The following is a 22,605-nucleotide window of genomic DNA, read 5'->3' as shown; positions in this document are numbered from 1 at the left end:
TATTAATTATTATCCAGCAGTGTTTCAGTGTTGTGAGAATTTCACTGAATCAAGTCATGCATTCGAGGAAACTGAAAGCAGCAGTTAGATGAATTATTAAACAGTTATGTAAGCGAGAACCCAGCAGAGACAAAGTGCATGCTCAGTAATGGAGGTGTACACCCTGCAAACTGCCATATGTTATTAAATAAAGGCTCTGTTCACCCAAAGTACCAACTATACTCAATGTGTTATACAGCCAGAGGACAGGAGTTTTTTCTTTTTGTCCAGGTTTTATGTTCTGCCTTCATCACAAAACACTGGAGATAAATTAAATGGTGCAGTCAGCTATTATCTGTCAATCATTTACTCTATCTGTTACCATTGGGCAATTATTGTACAGCAGCAAAACAAAACAACATCCACATAATTAAATCACATAGCTGAAAATGTTTACATGACAAACAGGGGTCATGTTCATCAGTTTAACAAATAAACTGAATTAAAGTGGCTATAGAATTAAAAGAAGGCAGGAGGCACAGAAGTCAGCTGTAATTAAGTGTTTGATAATGACATTATTGTATTTGCAGCAGGATGTAGCTACTTGAATCCACTATATATACAGTACAGTAAAGCAGTTCACATACAGTGTAGTTCAGTGGTTCTCTGCCTGCAGGACAGGTCACTGTAAACTTGAATGGAATGACAAACATGTTAATATGACAGAAAAGAAGAAAACGTTTCTAATAACATCAGCTTTGTTTTCAAACTTCTGTTACATTATGAAATATTCAACCATTTTCAGTTTTGTGTCACCAGCTTTTATTGCTAATAGCTTCAGAATGAGCTTCACTTTTTTTTATTTAAACAAAGCATTGTTAATATTTTATGTTTTATGAGTTAAGTTTGTAAAAATAATTGCTTCTGTCAGCCAAACTAAGTTCAGTAATGTCTACAGTATTTCCATCTGAAAGGTACTGGAATAAAATTTAAAGTAGCAATAAATGCGACCACTAAACAAAAGTAAACAGTACCTTGAAATAGTTTTGAAGCAGTCTTTGATCAAGTGTACTGAGTTTAATCTGTGCTCCGTTAAATCATTAAATCAATATTTTCCCACATTGCCCGACCCTTATGAAAAACATTTTCCTCCAGAAGAAGATAAAGTTTGCTAATGTGTACTTGGCTCGTGGAGAACTGAGGACTACCTAGTTACTGATTTATTGAGACATTTTCTTTTAAATATTTGTTATTAAATAGATATTTCATATTTAACTTTAATGATCCCTAAGTCTCAGTAGGAGACACTGGCCCTGAGGTATTCTGACAACATCAAATGTGGCCCTCTTTGAAAAAAGTTTGGACACCACTGGGAGAGGATTAGGGCGACTGATTTTTTTTTTAAATAAATCAAGGTTAAATTATTTTGTATTATTATTATTCTGAGTTTAATCTCAGAATTCTAACTTTTTCTTAGATTTTTTTTTTTCATAATAATAATAATTTCCAAAAAAAATGACCTTAATATTTCCAATTTTTTATTCAGCTGCCCTGGTGCAGAAATGTTTTAAGCAACTAAATGTGAACATAATAGACTGAATAACAAGAGTGTAACAGTCATATGTCCCCCGACCAGCAGGTGGCGCTGTGGAGCGATGTAACAAATCCCGGGAAATCGTTGAGGTTTCCGGAAGAAGAAGCGCCAGCATGGCGGATACATTTTCAACCTTCTGTGCTGATTTTTAGTGTTTCTGTGTCTTATTTTCACACTTGAAACAGATAACCCCCGTGGCACTGCAGTGAGTTGTGACCGCAGACCATCAGGACCGGTTCTGCATGGCCCGGCTCTGGATCAGGACTGACGCTGCACCGCTGGCTAATGTTAGCAGCCTGGACACGTCGTGACTTGTGACCCACTTTGACTCGGTGAGTTTTCTCCTCATCCTCACAGTTACATTTATCCTCTTGTCCTTACTGCCTCTGTGTTACCAGGTGTAATGAACAGATACATTAGCAGGTAATGTCGGGTTGACGTTGTAGAGGACGGAGGTCTATGTGTTGAATACGATGGTTGGAAACAATGTGGTCCACGGTGTGGCTTGTGTTTGACAGAGTGTGGGTTTGTTGGGTTTTTAAAGCAGTTAGTGGTCACATTTTATTCTAGTGTGTTTGGATTTAACAAGAAACAGGAGTCAGTAATCAAAATTCTTAACACTAACAATCACTAACGACTAAGGCCCCGACCCAGCTCCCAGTCAGTAAAGTGAATATCCAAATAATAAAAACGCCCAGGTGTCGGATATTTTACTGAGAAGTATCTTTATCACTTAACATTATATCTACTAAGAGTAAAAATACATTTAATGCCCCGCAAGAGGTTACAGATGGAAGAATCATCAACATGTTTTAATTAAACACCATTCACTGACTCTTTATACATCATGCCTTGTTCCCGTTACTCAGTTTTAATAATGCTCACTGTTTGCTTTTGCTGTTGTGGATAGCAGGTGGAGTTACTTGAATCCACTATGTATACCAGGTCAAACTCATTTCAGTTCAGGGGCCACATACAGCCCAAGTTGATCTGAAACGGGCCGGACCAGTAAAATCACAACATAATAACCTATAATTATAGTCTACATTCTGACAATGTTCCCATTTAATGAACTTTCTTTCTACAAAAACAGCTGTTGTATTTTTTGCCATGATGAGTCTCATAGTGGGCCGAATATTTTACTCTTTAAGCCCTGAAACCTGCTGCTAACACACCAAACACACAGGTTACCCATTCACCTGACACAGAGTGTAATATTTCCTGCAAAAGAACAGAGATTCTAATAATGAAGAAGGTAAAGTTGACTATTTTGGACCCCTCAGCTCCACCAGGAACAGTTTGCTTGCTGGACAGTGTTGTATGCAGGGGTTAGTGCTAGAGTAAGTAGTTAGTGGATCATCGGCAAGTGATCGATTTTCTCACTTTGAGGAAAAAAAGTCCCAGAGCACTGTTCAGGTGCGCTCTGTCAGCACTATGATTTTTATGCGACCCACAGAGGACAAATTTGTAATAGTAGTTTCTTTCAGTGGCTGTTCTAGACCAATTTTACTGGGGGCCAGGCTGGGGCCAAGGGTGTTGTTAGAGGGACACATTCAACCCTGACAAAAGAGACTGAGAAGGGCGAGGACCGGCTGAAAACAAACTGGCAAAACATCAGTGCATCCCTATATACTAGACGTAATACTACTGTGTACTAGATCAAAATGCAGACTGACAGCAGCTGTTTGGCTGTTTACACTCAACATGAGTCCCTTAATGCTCTAAGGGACTGGAACCAAGTGCCACACGCACGTGTTCCGCCTGTAACATCAGGGGGTCCAGGTTCAGTTTTACAGGGGCACTGGCCCCTGTTGGCCCCTCCCCAGAACCGCCACTGGTTTCTTTTGTTAAATAATTGGAGTTAATGTCTTCTCTGTAATTTTTTCACTTTGCAAAGGCCTGCGGGCCGCATGTTTGACACCCCTGATGTATACAGTAAAGTAGTTCACGCACAGTATAGTTCAGTGGTTCTCTGCCTGCAGGACAGGCCACTGTAAACTTGAATGAAAGTACAAACATGTTAATATGACAGAAAAGAAGAAAACGTTTCTAATAACATCAGCTTTGTTTTCAAACTTCTGCTACATTGTGAAGTATTCAACCGTTTTCAGTTTTTGTGTCACCAGCTTTTATTGCTAATAACTTCAGAGGATAAATTAACTTCACTTTTTAAAATGTATTTGTCACAGAAAAAGCATTGTTAATATTTTATGTTTTATGAGTTAAGTATGTAAAAAATAATTTTTCTGTCAGTAAAACTAAGTAGAGTCATGTCTACAGTATTTCAATCTGAAAGGTCCTGAGTAAAATTTAAAGTAGCAATACATGAGAACACTAAACAAAAGTAAACAGTACCTTGAAATAGTTTTAAAGCACAGTCTTTGATCAAGTGTACTGAGTTTCATCTGAGCTCCATTAAATCATTAGGTGTATTATTATTGTTATTATTATTATTATTGTTATTATTATTATTATATGAAGTTATTTGGGAGCTATTGCTCATCATTATTATTAAAAGTCAGTCCTCTCGCTGAGTGACTGTCACTTGTTCACTGTGTGTAGTTGATGTTTTTACATGTAATTGTTGTTTTTTTTGCTATAAAGAAAACAGTTCAGATTGTGTGTTAGCCTTGTATACTCCGGCCCCTGTTCACATGATTAGCCAAGGTAAAACAAAGCAGTGCTGCCTTTCTGCCTTCATAGTTTGTTCGTTTTTCTTTCTTATTCAGTTTTCACTGAAACTTTTAGTTTATACTTCCAGGTGTTACTTTTATTTGTTGTCAGACAGTTGTGTTAGACTGCATTACTTTTAGATCTGTGTAAACTAACAGTTATTTTTAGTGCAACAGAAACATTAAACATTAAAAAAGAATTCAATCTGAAACTAATGTGTGTGTTTTTTGTTTCTATCTTATCTAGGTTCCCTGGACTGGCTGAGTGGGAGCCTGAACACGGACCAAAGAGGGTCTCTTCCTAATTTAGTGACTCTGACCCGAGTCAAAGAAGAAGTACATTAAGCCTTAGTGATAAAAACACTCACCAAAATTAACAATGGATGAAGTGACTGTGGAAGTAGATGAGGAAGTGACAAAACAGGACTTCTCCTTGGAGCCACTGCCAGAGCCACTGCTGATAATTCTGTCTCCACCTCCACCTTACTTGCCTGTGCCTAGCCGACCTGCCATGTTATGGCACAAGTGGCTCAAAGCTTTTGAACACTATGTGGACGGACTCAATGAACATGAGCTCAGCGACACCAGTAAATGTTTGCTCCTGCAGAACTGCCTTGGTCCAGAGGGTCAGCGTATCTTCTCAATACTGGTTCAGAGTGAAACCATGTACACGGCAGCCATTTCAACACCTCTTTACTTTAGCTCTAGTCAGACCTCTCAGATGTACCGCCTTAAATTTCATCAGAGGGCTCAGGAGCCCGAAGAGACTGTGCATCAGTTTGTGTCTGTGTTAAAAGAACTGCTGAGACCCTGCAACTATGGAGGCCCACAAGAAAAACTGATCCTGGATCAGCTGGTTGAGAAAACAAGCTGCCCACAGCTCAAAGACAGGCTTCTGTTGGAGAGAGGAAGATTGACCTTGGACAAAGCTTTAGTTATCGCTAAAGAGGTTGAATCTACGTTAAGTGAAAGTGAAATGTTTCGGATACACGAGGTCAGTGTAGACATTGCTGATGACTTTGACCCTCCTGTTGTAAAGAGGAAAAGAGGACGGCCCCGAAAGGAGAGAGCAGGGCGAAAACTGTAGCGAAACCATGTGTGGCCAAGAAGTCAACAAAAGCATCTAAATTCAAAGACAATTATTATTACACAAACGATAAGCTGTATTATAGTGACACTGAGCCGGACTCTTCTAATCAAGCTGAGGACACTAATGTGGCTCACGATAAATCTAACGATGAAACCGCAAATAATGATGATTCAACACTGTCATCATCACTGATAGTTGACGAGGAAGTCTCTGACAAAGCAAGCGAAGGGGTTAATTATGACGACGAAGACGATGATGATGACGAAGACTTGGTAATGTCTCCGTCCAAACTAAAGGGTCCCTACTGTCCGCTCTGTGTCAACAGACGCTTCAGAGATGCACATAAACTGGCCAGACACATGAGGACACACACCAAAGAGAAACCGTTCAGCTGCCCCATCTGCGCCGTGACGTTCAGTCAGTCATATCACATGACCCGACACATGAGGAACCAGCATGGCGCAGGACCCCACGTCTGCTCCACGTGTGGGGAGAGTTTAGGGACTCACACAGAGCTGCAGAATCACAAGAGGAAGCATGGGCCGAGAGTTCTGTCATGTCCCGCGTGTTATGAAAGCTTTACCAGGGAAGGTGCTTTTTTAACTCACCTGATGTCACACAGCAAAGATAAGTGCAACCAGACAGAAGGACAGAGCTCCCAGGAAAGTGAAGGAGTAAAAAACAACAAAACAACTCAATCATGTGATGAGGATAATCATGACAGTGACAACTGCAGTAATGATGTTGCTGAGGTGGATACAGACTCTGGTGATGATGATGACGACTCTCAGGAAATAGGGTCTGAAGTCACCGTTAAGACTGAAGTTGGGGACACGGATGAAGCTGAATGTGGAGATGGAGGCACACCAAAAGAAAAAGCCTCCCCTAAGGCTAAAACAAAGGACCATGTTTGTCCAATCTGTGTAGACCGACGGTTCAGAGGGCAGAACAAACTCGCCAGACACATGAGGACGCACACAAAGGAGAAACCGTTCAGCTGCCCAGTCTGCTCTTTAACCTTCAGCCAGTCCTACCACATGACTCGCCACCTGAGGAACCAGCACGACCTGGGCCAGTACATCTGTACTAAATGTGGGAAAAGTTTAGGAAGCTGGCTAGAACTGAAAGAACATAAAAAGACTCATGCTGTTGAAGGCCTGACGTGTCTTGCGTGTGATAAACAGTTCAAGGAGAAGGCTGAGCTTGTGAGTCATCTCAAAGTACACAAGAAAATCACCAACCCCCGCAGCCTCATCTGTGGTGATTGTGGGAAAGTGTTTGGTAGAATGTATCATTTGAAGAGACACCTAATGTCCCACCGCAAAGCTGCAAATGGTGAGTGTTACACATGCCCAGATTGTCAGAAGACCTTCGCCTTCCCTGAAGACCTCAATAAACACCTGGAGATCCACGTAAAAGAAAACAACGGGACTTGTCCGAAATGTAATAAAAAGTTCAGCAGCCCTGAAGAACTTGAAGCGCACATGGGGGAACATGAGAAGTCGTACCCCTGCAACACCTGTGGGAAGAAGTTCAAGGTGGAGTATGCCCTGAAGAAGCACGAGCAGAGCCACCAGGACGAGCAGTACTACTGTTCGCTGTGCCGCAAACACTTCACCAAGCTGTCTCACTACAAGAGGCACATCATGGTGCATGACAGACGGGAATGCAAATGTCCACATTGTGACAGCGTGTTTCTACAGTTAACTGCTTTTAAGTACCACCTTCGGACTCATACTGAGGAAAGACCATATCAGTGCACCTGTTGTATTGAGTCCTTTGAGGAGAAAGAATCTGGATCAACACTGCCTCAAACACAGGAAGTTTAAGAAGGAGCGTCCGTACTCGTGCACTCGCTGTGACAGCGCCTTCACTCTGCTGACCGAGCTGACTGAGCACATGGTTTCACACGAGGGCGAGCAGCCGCTGAACTGCCCCATCTGCGGCAAGACCTTCCTGAACAAGAACAAGCTGGAGAAGCACCTGAGCATCCACACAGGGGAGAGACCCCACCTCTGCTCCATCTGTGGCGACGGCTTCCCCTCCGCTGCCAGTCTCAAGCTCCACATCCACATCCACACTGGAGAGAAGCCCTTCCAGTGCTCCCAGTGCAGCAAGAGCTTCAGGTCATCCAGCGGGCTGCGGCTGCACAGCAAGCAACACCTGGAAGTGCGGCCGAGCTACTCGTGCCCCGAGTGTGGCAGAACTTACGGCCGCATGACAGAGCTGAAGATGCACCAGCGCTACCACACGGGGGACAAACCATACGCCTGCACCTGCTGCAGCAAACGCTTCATCAGCAAAGACAAACTGAACGTTCACATGAGGGTACACACAGGGGAGAGGCCGTACTCCTGCCCCCACTGTGGACAGACATTCACACAGACTGGGGACAGAAACAGACACATCAGTAAATACCACTAGTTAGATACTGTTGTACCAGAAGCTGAGTTGTTGCTTGGGGTTTTGCATGTTGAGGGGGGGTGTCCACAGGAATCAGCACATCTTAGGTCATCATCTGTTATTTATCTGGGAGAGCTTTAAACAATTGCTGGACCTAAGCGCCCTTTTTAAAGGACAATGCTAAAAAGAAGGTCCAGTCCAGTCCGGCCCTTGAAACCTCCTCAAATGCTGTAAAAAATGATGAAGCTATGTCAAGAAAATCTGGCCTTACGTGACATAAATAATGAGGGATATTTGATTTGTTTTAGAGGGAGAAAAAGAAGATATTTTCTCTGTCATGATGAAAAGATTGTGATACACATTTTTTTTAAAAAGATGTGCTTTTATTGATGTTCTGACATTGAAGACCAAACCGTCTTTAATGGATAGGATGCTACAAACAGGTTGCCACTGCTGTCACCTTCATACCTGGACTTTTATTCTATGTCACATCAACCCTTCAACAGCTCTGCATGAGGGTTTATCTCTCTCACCCCTGTGCCTGACTTCACCTTAACACAAACCTTGCACATTCAATCACTAACTCACCAACAGACACACACTAAGGACTGGCTATTGATTGGGTTTTTTGCAGGAGCTTAATTTTTCCAGTTTGCCTTGTAGATAGATCAACCTCACCTGGCTACGTGGCTACAAAGCAGATATACCAATCACTCAAATTAAACTACAAGTTATCAATACAAATGCTGTTCTCAACCACATTATGATGTGTAATATTAATGTTTTTTTTCATTTATTCAGTTTTTTAGCCTCTCTTTTATAGTTTCCCAGTTATTTTGTACCAGTGCTGAAAAAGTGCCATGAAATAAAACTCTTTCGTGTAAGGAGGTGTACAAACAACGCTTGTAAAAAAGTAAACGTGAGCTGCATTATTATATTCTCCTTCAGTCAGATGCTTTTCAATCAGGTGTACGTATGAATTAAAAAAATCAAATAAACCCTTTTTGTATCCATCTTGGGTTACATTATCACCAGAGCCAATAACACAATGCTGAATTAATAACAGTTTACTGTTACGAGGCCTGAAGATGAGTACATATGCAGAACAAACACGAGTGAAATCACATGCAGAGAAAAACTAACCATGAAAACGGACTCCTTCCTGAGTTATGGGAAAATGTACAATCATTGCATATTTTTTATATATATTATGTACATGCTTAAATATTTAAATTAATCTTCAAAAACTAAACAGAACTTTGATCAAGATTTCTCTATAAAAATTGATGGTGAATGTGAACACAAACAGCTTAACATGCGGTCCACGTGAGGGTGCTGCTGAGACTTAAATTTAAAAGTTTTTCAATCAAATATATTCCAAAAATACATTTTTTACACATTGTAAACTATACATTGTGTGTGATATATGATAATATCCAAGCAAAATAAAACTTGGTGACAAACTGAAGTGCAGAGCCTTGTTAGAAGAACTGAGGTGTGTTCATATGACAGGTCTGCTTTGAACTTTTTACTGCACTTGCTGTTTGAAATATCTTGTGTTCATTTCTCCCTTCATATCTGAGGGGAATATTACACTCCACTACATTTTTCTGTCTGCTATTGTTAAAGGATATACTGGATTCCACAGATTATATAATTATCAATTAAAACGTAACATTTCAAGGACTTCACGTTGACAGAATGAATCATATAAACTAAGTTTAAGTTTATTTCATTTATGTAGCACCTTAAAAGCAAAGACTTTCTGCATCAAGGTGATTCAAAAGGACACACATATACACATGAAAGCATAAAAACAGACAATAGATGTACATTGGAAATGTTATGGAAATAAATCAAGAATAGAGTAGAAAAACATAAACACATTTAACAGATTTAAAGCCTGGGAATTAAATTTGGGGTTGAAATGCTTCTTTAAAGCCTCAACAGAGTTCCCCTGTATAAAAGCTTTTTTCAGGTGACCACTACTTTTAATTCAGCACCAATAAGTAAGACATTTGTAAGAAAAACAAAAAAGTAGACTGCCGCACACTGAAATGACTTTACTTCGTGTTATTGTGAGCGAACGCGTGTTTCACCAGTTGCTTCCTCCACGTTCACCTGTCATAATCAAAAGGGCATTCACATCTGTGATAATCCTCTGGTCACGTGACCAATCAAAAAAAGGTTTACATTCCATATCACAAAAAAATAGTGTCAAAACAGTAGGGCACATTTCCATACGACAATATGATTTCAATACTAGGCGGAAGAAAAACAGATACAGAAAACAAAAATATCAATACCTAATATAAACAAGAGGAAATATTAGCATAATTAGGAATTTTCTTGAGTGTGTTTTAACAAAGTAGCTGGCTACTAAATGTAGGTATTTCTACAAATAATATGATTATACTTTTCATAATTAATAAGCTGATATTTAAGCACATCGCGACAGAAGTAATTGCTACAGCTCTAAAAACTACAAACTAAAGTGTGAGCCTTCACTTGGTGAATTTAAACAATAATAATATATACACTTAATTTACATAGCACTCTTCCTTACAAGGTTACAAAAGGGCTTCACTAACAAAAAAAAAAGCTGAGAATTGCAAAGCATAGAAAACTGCAGATGGGGAAGAAAAAAGACAGAAGCAAAACCAGACTCTGAATGCTGAGCAAATTCAGTGAATTAGGGGTGGAGAACTGCTTCTGATATAAAAAATGTTTTTAGTGAGGATTTAAAAGCAGTTAAGGTTGTGGACTGCCTAATCGTCAGTGACAGGGAGTTCCACAAACTTGGAGCTCTGACTGAAAGGCCCGGTCACACTTTTGTTTTAAGGCGAGATCTTGGCACAACCAGCAGAGATCCATCCCACAAACCTGAGGGGCTGCCCAGGTACATAGTAAATAATATGTTAAAACTCAAAGCAGGAAATTAAAATCACCAAAGTAAATACATTTCGAAGATAATAAAACACTAAAATATTAAACCATTAAAAGAAAATAAGATGCTAGACTTAAAATGAATAATAAAGTAGAATAGAAGTGACTAAATTGGAAAATATATAATAAATAAATAGATAAAAGTATTAAGAATGAAAATAAAACTTAGTTAAAAAGCAAGACTAAAAAGGTAGGTCTGAGTTTGCCTTTAAAAATATTGATGCTCTGTGCAGCCCTCAGATCCTCAGACGGAGTGTTCCACAGGCGTGGGCCAAGATGATAAAAGGCTGCCTCACTGTGGGTCTTAGTTTTTACGTTTGGTACAGTTAAAAGTCTGCTATCTGAAGACCTGAGGGCTCTCACTGGCTCATATGATAAAGCAAATCTGATAAATAAGAAGGGCCAAGACCATTAAGAGATTAAAACCAATAAAATAATCTTAGAATCTATTCTAAAATAATCTAGATCTAGACAAGATTTTTTTTTTTTAAAAAAAGTCTGAATTCAGACTAATCTCAGAAATTCTGACTTTAATCTTAGAAATCTGACTTTACTCTCAGAATTCTGACTTTAATCTCGGATTCTGACTTTAATCTCAGGATTCTGACTTTAATCTCAGAATTCTGACTTTAATCTCAGGATTCTGACTTTAATCTTAGAATTCTGACTTTAATCTCAATATTCTTGCTTTAATGTCAGGATTCTGGCTTTAATCTCAGGATTCTGGTTTTAATCTCAGGATTCTGGTTTTCAGGATTCTGGCTTTAATCTCAGGATTCTGGTTTTAATCTCAGGATTCTGACTTTAATCTCAGGATTCTGGCTTTAATCTCAGGATTCTGGTTTTCAGGATTCTGGCTTTAATCTCAGAATTCTGACTAGAATTTCAGGATTCTGACTTTAATCTTAGAATTCTGACTTTAATCTCAGGATTCTGACTTTAATCTCAGGATTCTGACTTTAATCTCAGAATTCTGACTATAATTTCAGGATTCTGACTTTAATCTTAGAATTCTGACTTTAATGTCAGAAATCTGACTTTAATCTCAGAATCTGACTTTAATCTCAGGGTTCTGACTTACTTTTTTCTCAGAACAATAATAATAATAAAAAAAATGTGTCCTTATTTTTTATTTATTATTTCGGTGGTCGTAATCCTCTTCCGTTGTGGTGGAGGGAGAATGACCAAAGAGTATGATTTCTGATTTGTTAGGGTTGAGCTTTAGAGAGTTATTGGACATCCAGCTTGTGATGTCTGTGAGGCAACCAATTTGATACAGTCTATGGAGGCAATTAAGTAAATCATCAAGGCTGTCCAGATTATTGTGTTGGAGGAACAACCTTCTTACCATGGATTTTTTCATGGTGTAGTTAGATACCAAGCTATCTGGTTTAAAAGAGGCGATGAACCTCCGGACCGACAGGGGGCAGCACTCGGCGTTGTGTCCGCAAACGTAACGAACGAAGCTGTTTACAAGCAGAGGAAGAGAGACAGGGCTACGTTAGCTTAACAGAGTTCAGAATTTTACAGAGATAAATATCTCATTTTTTGGACTATGTTAATGTCGTCATCTGGATAATGTTTTAAAGCGGCTCAGGTAACACCACAGTATCACATAGCCGAGGTTATATTGAGAAGTGACTGAAAGTTAATGCTTAATCCAACCGACTCTGATGCTACGTCTCTTTCCTAGCTAACACTTAGCCAAGCCTTATGTTTGTTTACAGAAGCTAGATGTCTGTTTTAGAGAAGTGAACGCACTGTAAATGTTCTCTTTTAATGTCATTTGAGAAATTAAGAATCAGAATTACTAATAGCCTCTTGAATTATCACAGGTAGGCACATAGATTAGCTCATTGGTTTGCCAATAATGTACTAAACATGAGCTAAAATAAAAATAATTCAGACTGAAAAAAGCTGCAGCTACAGTGATTCATTATGGCTGCATTGGGCTTTACTCGTGCAAGTGGGCAAGATGTTTTCAGTATTGAATCAAGCGAACCATCCAGCTCTAAACAGCACAGTTTACTCAGTGGGGAAGAGGTGAAGCAGTTCTACGAAATGTAATTAAAGATGATAAAGATGCATCGAGGAGTGCAAGCAGCAAGAAAGGACCTCGCAGAAAGCATCAGAGGAGGAGAGTCAGGGCTGCAGAGCTTGCAGCAGCATCAAACTGACTCTGAGGTTCAAAGAGGGAATAATGGTGAGAGTGAAGGAAGCCAAAGAAGAGATTCAGCCATCTCAGAAAGGTCCATGGAGCTCCTGGGGCTCAGGCTGCTGCGCTGTGCCCAAGAGGGGGACATCTCAAGCCTCAAAGATCTGCTCTCAAAGGGAGTCGACATCAACTTCCAGGTACTGTACTAACTGCACCTCTCAGATTGTTTGTAACCCTCCTGTTATCCTTGGGTCAATTTGACCCCATTCAATGTATAACATCTCTAAAAATATATGGTACATACATACGATACGATGTACTTTATTGTCCCGTGCACATGTTACCTGCTCCTTCAAAAATCACCACAATGACACAAGAACACATAAATAATAAGAAAAAATACAATAAATAGTACACATTCATACAACACACAGCATGACCTTAAAGAGAGAGCACCATAACACTGTCCCAACCGTACAGGCTATTTACTAATTAAAATTCTAATAGAGATCGACACAAAGGAGTTTTTAAAACGATTCAATTTACACTTGGGGACTCTGTACATTCTTCCAGATGGTAAAAGTTCATACTCAGAGTAAAGGATGTGCATTGGATCTACAAGTATTCTCTGAGCCTGCTCAAGAACACACTGCTCATAAATGGCCTGTAGGGAAGGGTTGCCAGTCTTCCCTGTGACCTCCATGGCAGTCTGCTCCAGCAGGGTTCCCACGCGTCCTGGAAAACCTGGAAAACAGTTGACCAGTTTTCCAGTACTGGAAAACACCTGGAAAATGGGAGAAAAAAGTAAAATGTCCTGGAAAATCACATATAGTCCTGCAAAATTATTCCAACATGGCTGCGCTTGACCTGACCCGATCAACAAAACACATCCCCATTCATTGAAAGTTGAGTGCACGCTGTGCTGGAAAAGACAGCGACACTGCGCAACTTTTTTCACATCTTTTCTCCTTCACTTCATAATCATGCATTCACAGAAAACGGGGGTATATTGTCTCGTTTTATGGTACATTTGGCTCAATTACCGTACTCTAGCTCAGTTGTTTCTCAAAGTGGGGTCCTGGGACCCCTGGGGGTCCGCGAACCATAGCGTGGGGGTCCGTGAAATAATTTGAATACATTTCTAGTAAATTATAAAATTGTGCTGTGTCATTAAAAACAGCATACACCATTGTTATGATACCATTTGGTGCCTCGAAGGGATATGTGAGTCTTGCTACTGTTAATTTTCTGAAAGCGTTTAAGATCAATTACTTGAAAAGTATAAATGTTGTCATGTTGAGTCCACAAGGAATCAAATGACCCTCTAAAGTATACAAGTGGTATTTACTTGATTCAAATTGAAGTGTTATCTTGTTTATCACTATGGTAAAGGTCTGAAGATTTACATTGATACGTTTTACAATACAAATATTTCCAAGGGCAACTAAGAGTGCAATAGGTAGTAAGCATGTGCTTTAGTGATGGGAAGTTGGGCTCTTTTCAGAGAGCCGGCTCTTTTGACTCGCGCCCCAAAGAAGGGCCGGCTCTTCGACTCCCGAAAGAACGGCTCTTAATTTAGGATCTTTTGTAGCTGTATGTTTTACCTTAACTTTGCAAAAACTAATGGCTTGTGTGTTGAAACTCCTTTTACGTACAGTGTTTTATGAGAAGCCTTATAATTGCCCAAATTGTGTGCATTTATTCTGTTACAAAATCATTCTCACCTGATACTAGGGTTGTGATAAGGGTTAGGGTTGTGGTTAGGGTTAGGGTTAAGGTTATGATTAGGGTTAGGGTTGTGATTAGGGTTAGGGTTACAGTTAGGGTTATGATTATGATTAGGGTTAGGATTAGGGTAGGGTTATGATTAGGGTAGGGTTGTGTTAGGGTTAGGGTTATGATTAGGGTTAGGGATAGGTTTAGGTTACGATTAGGGTTAGGGTTGTGATAGGGATAGGGTTAGGGTTGCGTTAGGGTTTAGGATTCAGATTAGGGTTAGGGTTAGGGTTCAGATTAGGTTAGGATTAGGGTAGGATTAGGATTAGGGGTTGGGTTAGGGCTTAGGGTTTAGATTAGGGTTAGGATTAGGGTTAGGGTTAGGGTTCAGATTAGGTTAGGGTTAGGGTTAGGGTTCAGATTAGGTCAGGGTTAGGATTAGGTTAGGGTTCAGATTAGGGCTAGGCTTAGGGTTAGGGTTAGGGTTAGGTTCAGATTAGGTTGGGTTAGGGTTCAGATTAGGTTAGGATTAGGGTTGGATTAGGGGTAGGGTTCAGATTAGGGTTAGGGTTAGGATTAGGGTTAGGGTTAGGATTAGTGTTAGGGTTGGGGTTATGAGTTCTAGATAGGGTTATGATTAGGGTTAGGGTTAGGGGTTCGATTAGGGTTAGGGTTCAGATTAGGGTTAGGATTGGGTTAGGATTAGGGTTAGGGTTCGATTAGGGTGTAGGGTTAGGATAGGGGTAGCGTTAGGGTTAGGGTTCAGGATTGGGTTAGCGTAAGGGTTAGGGTTCAGATTAGGGTTAGGGTTCAGATTAGGGTTAGGATTAGGGTTCAGATTAGGGTTAGGTTAGCGTTAGGGTTAGGGTTCAGATTAGGGTTAGGGTTCAGATTAGGGTTAGGATTAGGGTTAGGGTTCAGATTAGGGTTAGGATAGGGTTAGGGTTCAGATTAGGTTAGGCTTAGGGTTAGGGTTAGGGTTCAGATTAGGGCTAGGGTTAGGATTAGGGTTAGCGTTAGGGTAGGGTTAGGGTTCAGATTAGGGTTAGGTTAGGGTTCAGATTAGGGTTAGGATTAGGGTTAGGGTTCAGATTAGGGTTAGGGTTAGGATTAGGGTTAGGATTAGGTTAGGGTTGGGGTTAGGATTAGGGTTAGGATTAGGGTTAGGGTTCAGATTAGGGTTAGGGTTAGATTAGGGTTAGGGTTCAGATTAGGGTCAGGGTTAGGATTAGGGTTAGGGTTCAGATTAGGGCTAGGATTAGGGTTAGGGTTAGGGTTAGGGTTCAGATTAGGGTTAGGGTTAGGGTTCAGATTAGGGTTAGGATTAGGGTTAGGATTAGGGTTAGGGTTCAGATTAGGGTTAGGGTTAGGATTAGGGTTAGGGTTAGGATTAGGGTTAGGGTTGGGGTTAGGGTCTAGATTAGGGTTAGGATTAGGGTTAGGGTTAGGGTTCAGATTAGGGTTAGGGTTCAGATTAGGGTTAGGATTAGGGTTAGGATTAGGGTTAGGGATAGGTTTAAGGTTACGATTAGGGTTAGGGTTGTGATAAGGGATAGGGTTAGGGTTGCGATTAGGGTTAGGATTCAGATTAGGGTTAGGGTTAGGGTTCAGATTAGGGTTAGGATTAGGGTTAGGATTAGGATTAGGGTTGGGGTTAGGGTTAGGGTTTAGATTAGGGTTAGGATTAGGGTTAGGATTAGGGTTAGGGTTAGGGTTAGGGTTCAGATTAGGGTCAGGGTTAGGATTAGGGTTAGGGTTCAGATTAGGGTTAGGGTTAGGGTTAGGGTTCAGATTAGGGTTAGGGTTAGGGTTCAGATTAGGGTTAGGATTAGGGTTAGGATTAGGGTTAGGGTTCAGATTAGGGTTAGGATTAGGGTTAGGGTTAGATTAGGGTTAGGGTTGGGGTTAGGGTTTAGATTAGGGTTAGGATTAGGGTTAGGGTTAGGGTTAGATTAGGGTTTGGGTTAGATTAGGGTTAGATTAGGGTTAGGATTAGGGTTAGATTAGGGTTAGGGTTTGGGTTAGATTAGGGTTAGGGTTAGGATTAGGGTTAGCGTTAGGGTTAGGGTTAGATTAGGGTTAGGATTAGGGTTAGGGTTAGATTAGGGTTAGGGTTAGATTAGGGTTAGGGTTAGGGTTAGATTAGGGTTAGGTTAGCGTTAGGGTTAGGGTTGTAGGTTCAGATTAGGTTAGGGTTCAGATTAGGGTTAGGATTAGGGTTAGGGTTCAGATTAGGGTTAGGATTAGGGTTAGGTTCAGATTAGGGTTAGGATTAGGGTTAGGTTAGGGTTCAGATTAGGCTAGGGTTAGGATTAGGGTTAGGGTTAGGGTTAGGGTTAGGGTTCAGATTAGGGTTAGGGTTAGGGTTCAGATTAGGGTTAGGATTAGGGTTAGGGTTCAGATTAGGGTTAGGGTTAGGATTAGGGTTAGGATTAGGGTTAGGGTTGGGGTTAGGGTTCAGATTAGGTTAGGATTAGGGTTAGGGTTCGGATTAGGGTTAGGGTTAGGATTAGGGTAGGGTTAGGGTTCAGATTAGGGTTAGGATTAGGGTTAGCGTAAGGGTTAGGGTTAGGGTTCAGATTAGGGTTAGGGTTCAGATTAGGGTTAGGATTAGGGTTAGGGTTCAGATTAGGGTTAGGATTAGGGTTAGGATTAGGGTTAGGGTTAGGGTTAGGGTTAGGATTAGGGTTAGGGTTCAGATTAGGGTTAGGGTTAGGATTAGGGTTAGGGTTAGGGTTCAGATTAGGGTTAGGTTAGCGTTAGGGTTAGGGTTCAGATTAGGGTTAGGGTTCAGATTAGGGTTAGGATTAGGTTTAGGGTTCAGATTAGGGTTAGGATTAGGGTTAGGGTTAGGGTTCAGATTAGGGTTAGGATTAGGGTTAGGATTAGGGTTAGGGTTAGGGTTCAGATTAGGGTTAGGGTTAGGGTTAGGGTTAGGATTAGGGTTAGGGTTAGGGTTAGGATTAGGGTTAGGGTTCGGATTAGGGTTAGGGTTAGGGTTAGGGTTCGGATTAGGGTTAGGGTTAGGGTTAGAACCAGAACTAAATTTAAGTAAACAGAACCAGAACCAAACTCATGCAAACAGAACCAGAACCAAACTCAAGCAAACCCAACCAGAACCGAACCAGACCCGAGCCAGAACGTACCAGAACTAAACCAGAACCGAAGCGAACCGAACCAGAACCGTGCCAGAACCAAACCAGAACCGAACCAAACTCAGCCAGAACCGAACCAGAACATTGCAGAACTAAACCAGAACCGAACCAGAACCGAACCAGAACCAAACCAGAACCGAACCAGAACATTCCAGAACTAAACCAGAACCGAACCAGAACCGAACCGAACCAGAACTGTGCCAGAACCGCACAAGAACCGAACCAGAACCAAACCAGAATCGAACCAGAACTGAACCAGAATTTAACCAGAACTGAAGCAGAACCAGAACCGAACCAGAACCGCACCGAACCGAACCAGAACCGTGCCAGAACCGAACCAGAACCGAACAATAACCGAACCAGAACCGTGCCAGAACCGTACAAGAACCGAACCAGAACCGAACCAGAACTGAACCAGAACCGAACCAGAACCGAACTCAAGCAAACAGAACCAGAACCAAACTCAAGCAAACAGAACCAGAACCATGCCAGAACCAAACCAGAACCGAAACAAACTCAGCCAGAACCGAACCAGAATGTTCCAGAACTAAACCAGAACCGAACCAGAACGTTCCAGAACTGCACAAGAACCGAACCAGAACCGAACCAGAAGTGAACCCGAACCAGAACCGCATCGAACCGAACCAGAACCATGCCAGAACCGAACCAGAACCGAACCAGAACTTAACCAGAACCGAACCGAACAAGAACCGAACAAGAACCGTGCCAGAACCATAGAAGAACCGAACCAGAACTGAACCAGAACCGAACCAGAACCAGAACCGAACTCAAGCAAACAGAACAAGAACCAAACTCAAGCAAACATTATTAATGTCCTCAGGTTGGCATTGAGAAAAATCTGATGCCTCAGCTTGGATGGGCTGATCTGATTTCTCCTCTCAGTGAGTATTTGCCTGGTCTTCAAGAAGACTCTCTCTGAAGGAACAGATGAAGCCACGATACAGAGCCTCCCCTCCATCACCTGTATCCTATATCCTCACATGTGATTTGGCTGCCAAGCTGACCAATCAACACAAAGTGCTGCTGTGAGCAGAGCTGGGGCTGAGCACTGTGAGAAAAAAACGAAAGGAAAAAACTGGGAGCCGGCTCTCTCTCGATGCAAGCCGGGTCTTCTGATTCACTATAAAGCATCGGCTCTCAGAGCCGCAGCTTTTGATCATGACACATCACTAATGTGCTTAATCTGTGTTACAATTATGAGGGGGGTCCTTGGACAATCTTCTCACCTGTAAGGGGTCCCTGGCTCCAAAAGTTTGAGAACCCCTGCTCCAGCTAGTAGGACTGCAAACTCCCGATAGTGAAACAAACGGAACAAAAAGAGCGACACAGCTGCACAGAATCTCCTAGACTCCTAGACTACATGTCTTTCAATGTAGACTTCCACTGAGAGGAACATATTAGACTATTTAGGAACTAAATTAGGAACTAAATTTAGACTGTCATAACAGCTTGATCATCAATGAAAATGTCCTGGAAATGTCCTGGAAAATGATCTCTGGAAAAGAGTGGGAACCCTGAGCTGACATATAGAAGGATGCACACCTCAGTACAATTTGAAGATAACAGAAGGGTTAAGGGAAGAAGTGTTTGATATGATTCCTCTTGGCTCTCCCCCCAGGATCCTTTCTTCTGGACAGCAGTGATGTGTGCAAGCTGGTCAGGTCAAACAGCTGCAGTGAGGCTGCTGATACAACACGGAGCCGCTTGGGTCGGAGTGGTTGACACTCAGGGAAGGGATGCTAAAGATCTGGCACTGGAAGGTATAACCGTGCATCTTTTATTCGCAGCACACAAATGATGTAATATTTTGTTGCAAAGATGAACTCATTGATAGCTTCATTCTTGCTCTCAGCGGGCCGCAGCGAGGTGTTGGAGGAGCTGGAGAGCTTTGGGAGAAGAACAGAGAGAGAAACACAACCTGATAGAAGGTAAGATGTCTGTGAAGGTTCTCAGTCATCCAGGTCATGGTAATTCAAAGCTTGATCCGTAAGGCAGCTGGACTGGTAGAAATCCAGTTGCCTTATGGATCAAGCTTTGAGATAGAAGGTAAGCACACTTTAAGTAGCATACACTTCAACCCTTAGTGAACCAAATATCAGCTGATTCTCTGAGACCTATAAGGGGAAACTTCGTGATTCTTCTCTTCAGGTGTCTAATAAGTCGAACAAGTGGAAAATGCTAATTTCACAAATTAACCTTCTTTTTCTTTGGTTCAACATTAAAGAAACATACTCATGATTATGAGACCTCAGATCAGGCTAGATGAAAATACTATTGCAGACCTGATAAAATGATGGACACAATAGTTTTAGTTAATTTCCAGTATCACAGTTTTAGGGGAACAGTGCAGGATGATCAGCAGTTGGGTTGTATATTATAAGCAATTGACCCTCATCCTCACCCATCTCCAAAATTCAAAATTGTTTTTGAGCCTGTGTTTGGTTTGCCTAGTCAGGGCCTCAGCAGAAATATATATATATATATATATATATAATGTAACATCAACATTCTACACACAATACTCCATAATGACAAAGTGAAAAATGTTTTGTAGAAATTTTTGCAAATGAATTAAAATAAAACACTCAAATATCGCATGTACATAAGTATTCACACCCTTTGCTTTGATACTCAAAATTGAGCTCTGGTGCATCCTTTTTTCACTGATCATCCTTGAAGTGTTTCTACAACTTGATTGGAGTCCACCTGTGGTAAATTCAATTGATTGGACATGTTTTGGAAAGGCACACACCTGTCTATATAAGATCCTACAGTTGACAGTGCATGTCAGAGCACAAATCAAGCCATAAAGTCTAAGGAAATGATGGGAGAACCTTCCAGAAGGACAACCATCTCTGTAGAACTCCACAAATCAGTCTTTATGGTAGAGTGGCCAGACGGAAGCCACTCCTCGGCACAAGGCACATGAAATTTGCCAATAGGGACCTAACGGACTCTTAGACCATGAGAAACCACATTCTCTGATATGATGAAACCAAGATTGAACCCTTTGGCCTGAATGTCTGGAGGAAACTAGGCACTGCTATTCATCTGGCCAATACAAACCCTACAGTGAAGCATGGTGGTGGCAGCATCATGCTGTAGGGATGTTTTTCAGCGGCAGGAACTGGGAGACTAGTCAGGATTGAGGGAAAGAATAACACAGCAAAGTACAGAGAGAATCTTGACGAAAACCTGCTCTAAAGCTCTCTGGACCTCAAACTGCAGCAAAGGTTCACATTTCAATAGGACAACAAGTCTCTTAATGTCGTAATGTGGCCCTGCCAGAGTCCAGACTTGAACCCGATTGAACATCTCTGGAAAGACCTGAAAATAGCTGTGCCCTGACACTCCCAATCCAAACTCATCGAGCTTGAGAGGATGTGCAAATCAAGGTGTGCTAAGCTTGTAGCATCATACCTGAGAAGACTGGAGGCTGTAATCACTGCCAAAGGTGCTTCAACAGAGGGAAGGAAAGTAAAGAGTGATTTATTTTGAGTTCATTTTCATACATTTCTACATTTTTTCACTTTGTCATTATGGAGTACTGTGTGTAGAATGTTGAGGGGGAAAAAAGAATTTAATCCATTTTGGAATAAGGCTGTAACATAAAATGTAGAAAAAATGAAGGGGTATGAATACTTTCGGTACCCACTGTCTTTAAAGAGCTCTTTCTAAAGTAAAAGAAGAAAAATTACAAACCTTTTGCATTTTTCGGGAATGTGACATTAAGAAAATCTACTTATGTTTGTAATTAATGCAGATATTTCTGTAAATAAATTATAATCCAACCTTACACACTGGACTTTAAGCACAGTCTTGAAAAACTGTGAACTGTTCCTTTAACATTTGTCATTTCACTAATGTTGCGTCTTCTTCTGTCTGTTGGCAGTGCCTCTCAGTCCCAGTGGTGCACCGTGTGTTGTAGCGAGTACAACAGCAGTCTGTCATCACACCTCTCCTCCACTCTGCATCAGTTCAGTCTACGGCGTCCCTCACCCACCCCCTACTACTGCCTTCCCCCGTCCAGCAACAGCTACAAGATGATGGTTCGGAGCGGCTGGAAACCGGGGACGGGGCTGGGGCCTGAGGGAGAGGGGACCCAACGACCTGTGCCGACTGTGCTTAAAAGAGACCAGCAAGGCCTCGGGTTTGGAGACACAAAAAGAGCTAAGATTACACACTTTCAAGCCAGGGATCGTGATGCTGTGAAAGCAAAATGCAGGAGGAGGGAGCGAGAAGGAGGGAAAGGACAGAGGAAGGAAGAAAGGAGGAAGAAGGAGCAACAAGATAAAAACTGGGAGAGAGACTTTCGTGCTTCTTTTTATACTTTAGATTAGTTTGAGGAATATAGCTGAAAAAAATTCAATGTATTCAGTAAAAATTAAAGAGATTTCTTATGAAGACACTTTGATCTGTTTTTTATTTCACCTGTGATGTGTTTGTTAAGCTGCAGGGAGATGTCATAACACATACAGTCCCTCTACCTCAAATCTGATACTGTGTCCATTTATGCAATGAGTTGTGCAATGACCAAATACAGACTTGATTGAGTTTCTGTAGGTGTGTCAATCTGAACGACTAAATGTTAAACTGTTTATCCTCAAACTGTTTTAAGAGGGCATATGAATAGATCTTGTGCTCTTATGCAAAGAAAAACTTAAGTAGATATCCAAAGTTTAATTCTCCTGAGTGATTGCAGTAATGATGTCAGAACTTGTCCTGGATCTAGCCCTGGTTCTTGAATGTAGATCAATGTTATGCAACTAGACAAACCAACAGTGAACTTTCCCTTTGTAGCCGCTCCAGATACCTTCTCACCTAAATGAACACACCTGCACACATGACTGATGAGTCACTTGTTTGTGCTATGC

The 22,605-nt window shown here is 41.3% G+C and overlaps 3 protein-coding genes across 3 annotated transcripts; all 3 read left to right on the top strand.

Moving 5' to 3' along the window:
* Window positions 1-1,633: 1,633 nt before the first annotated feature.
* LOC117815712 (zinc finger protein 771-like) lies at window positions 1,634-8,817 on the top strand. The gene is made up of 2 exons (XM_034687591.1): window positions 1,634-1,905; window positions 4,493-8,817. Exon 2 carries the CDS (start codon window positions 5,611-5,613, stop codon window positions 7,162-7,164), a length of 1,554 nt encoding a protein of 517 aa, XP_034543482.1. The 5' UTR covers window positions 1,634-1,905; window positions 4,493-5,610; the 3' UTR covers window positions 7,165-8,817.
* LOC117815576 (gastrula zinc finger protein XlCGF49.1-like) lies at window positions 7,235-7,759 on the top strand. Its single transcript, XM_034687372.1, has one exon. The coding sequence runs from the start codon at window positions 7,235-7,237 to the stop codon at window positions 7,757-7,759; it is 525 nt and encodes a 174-aa protein (XP_034543263.1).
* Window positions 8,818-12,092: 3,275 nt separating the features above from the next.
* On the top strand, window positions 12,093-22,139 carry gpank1 (G patch domain and ankyrin repeats 1). The gene is given in 6 exon segments (XM_034688769.1): window positions 12,093-12,743; window positions 12,746-12,840; window positions 12,842-13,036; window positions 19,350-19,491; window positions 19,584-19,659; window positions 21,624-22,139. Coding segments are annotated over 6 exon segments (1,077 nt in total). The 5' UTR covers window positions 12,093-12,622; the 3' UTR covers window positions 22,072-22,139.
* The last annotated feature ends 466 nt before the right edge of the window (window positions 22,140-22,605 follow it).

This window comes from Notolabrus celidotus, chromosome 7 (assembly GCF_009762535.1).
Source record: "Notolabrus celidotus isolate fNotCel1 chromosome 7, fNotCel1.pri, whole genome shotgun sequence".
In the NCBI taxonomy this organism is placed as follows: Eukaryota; Metazoa; Chordata; class Actinopteri; order Labriformes; family Labridae; genus Notolabrus; species Notolabrus celidotus.
Note: the sequence above shows the minus strand (reverse complement) of the source record. Positions and strands in the feature narration are given on the sequence as shown.

Coding starts and splice junctions, on each gene's coding strand:
- LOC117815712 (XM_034687591.1), top strand. CDS start 5,611: ATGTCTCCGTCCAAACTAAAGGGTCCCTACTGTCCGCTCTGTGTCAAC.
- LOC117815576 (XM_034687372.1), top strand. CDS start 7,235: ATGGTTTCACACGAGGGCGAGCAGCCGCTGAACTGCCCCATCTGCGGC.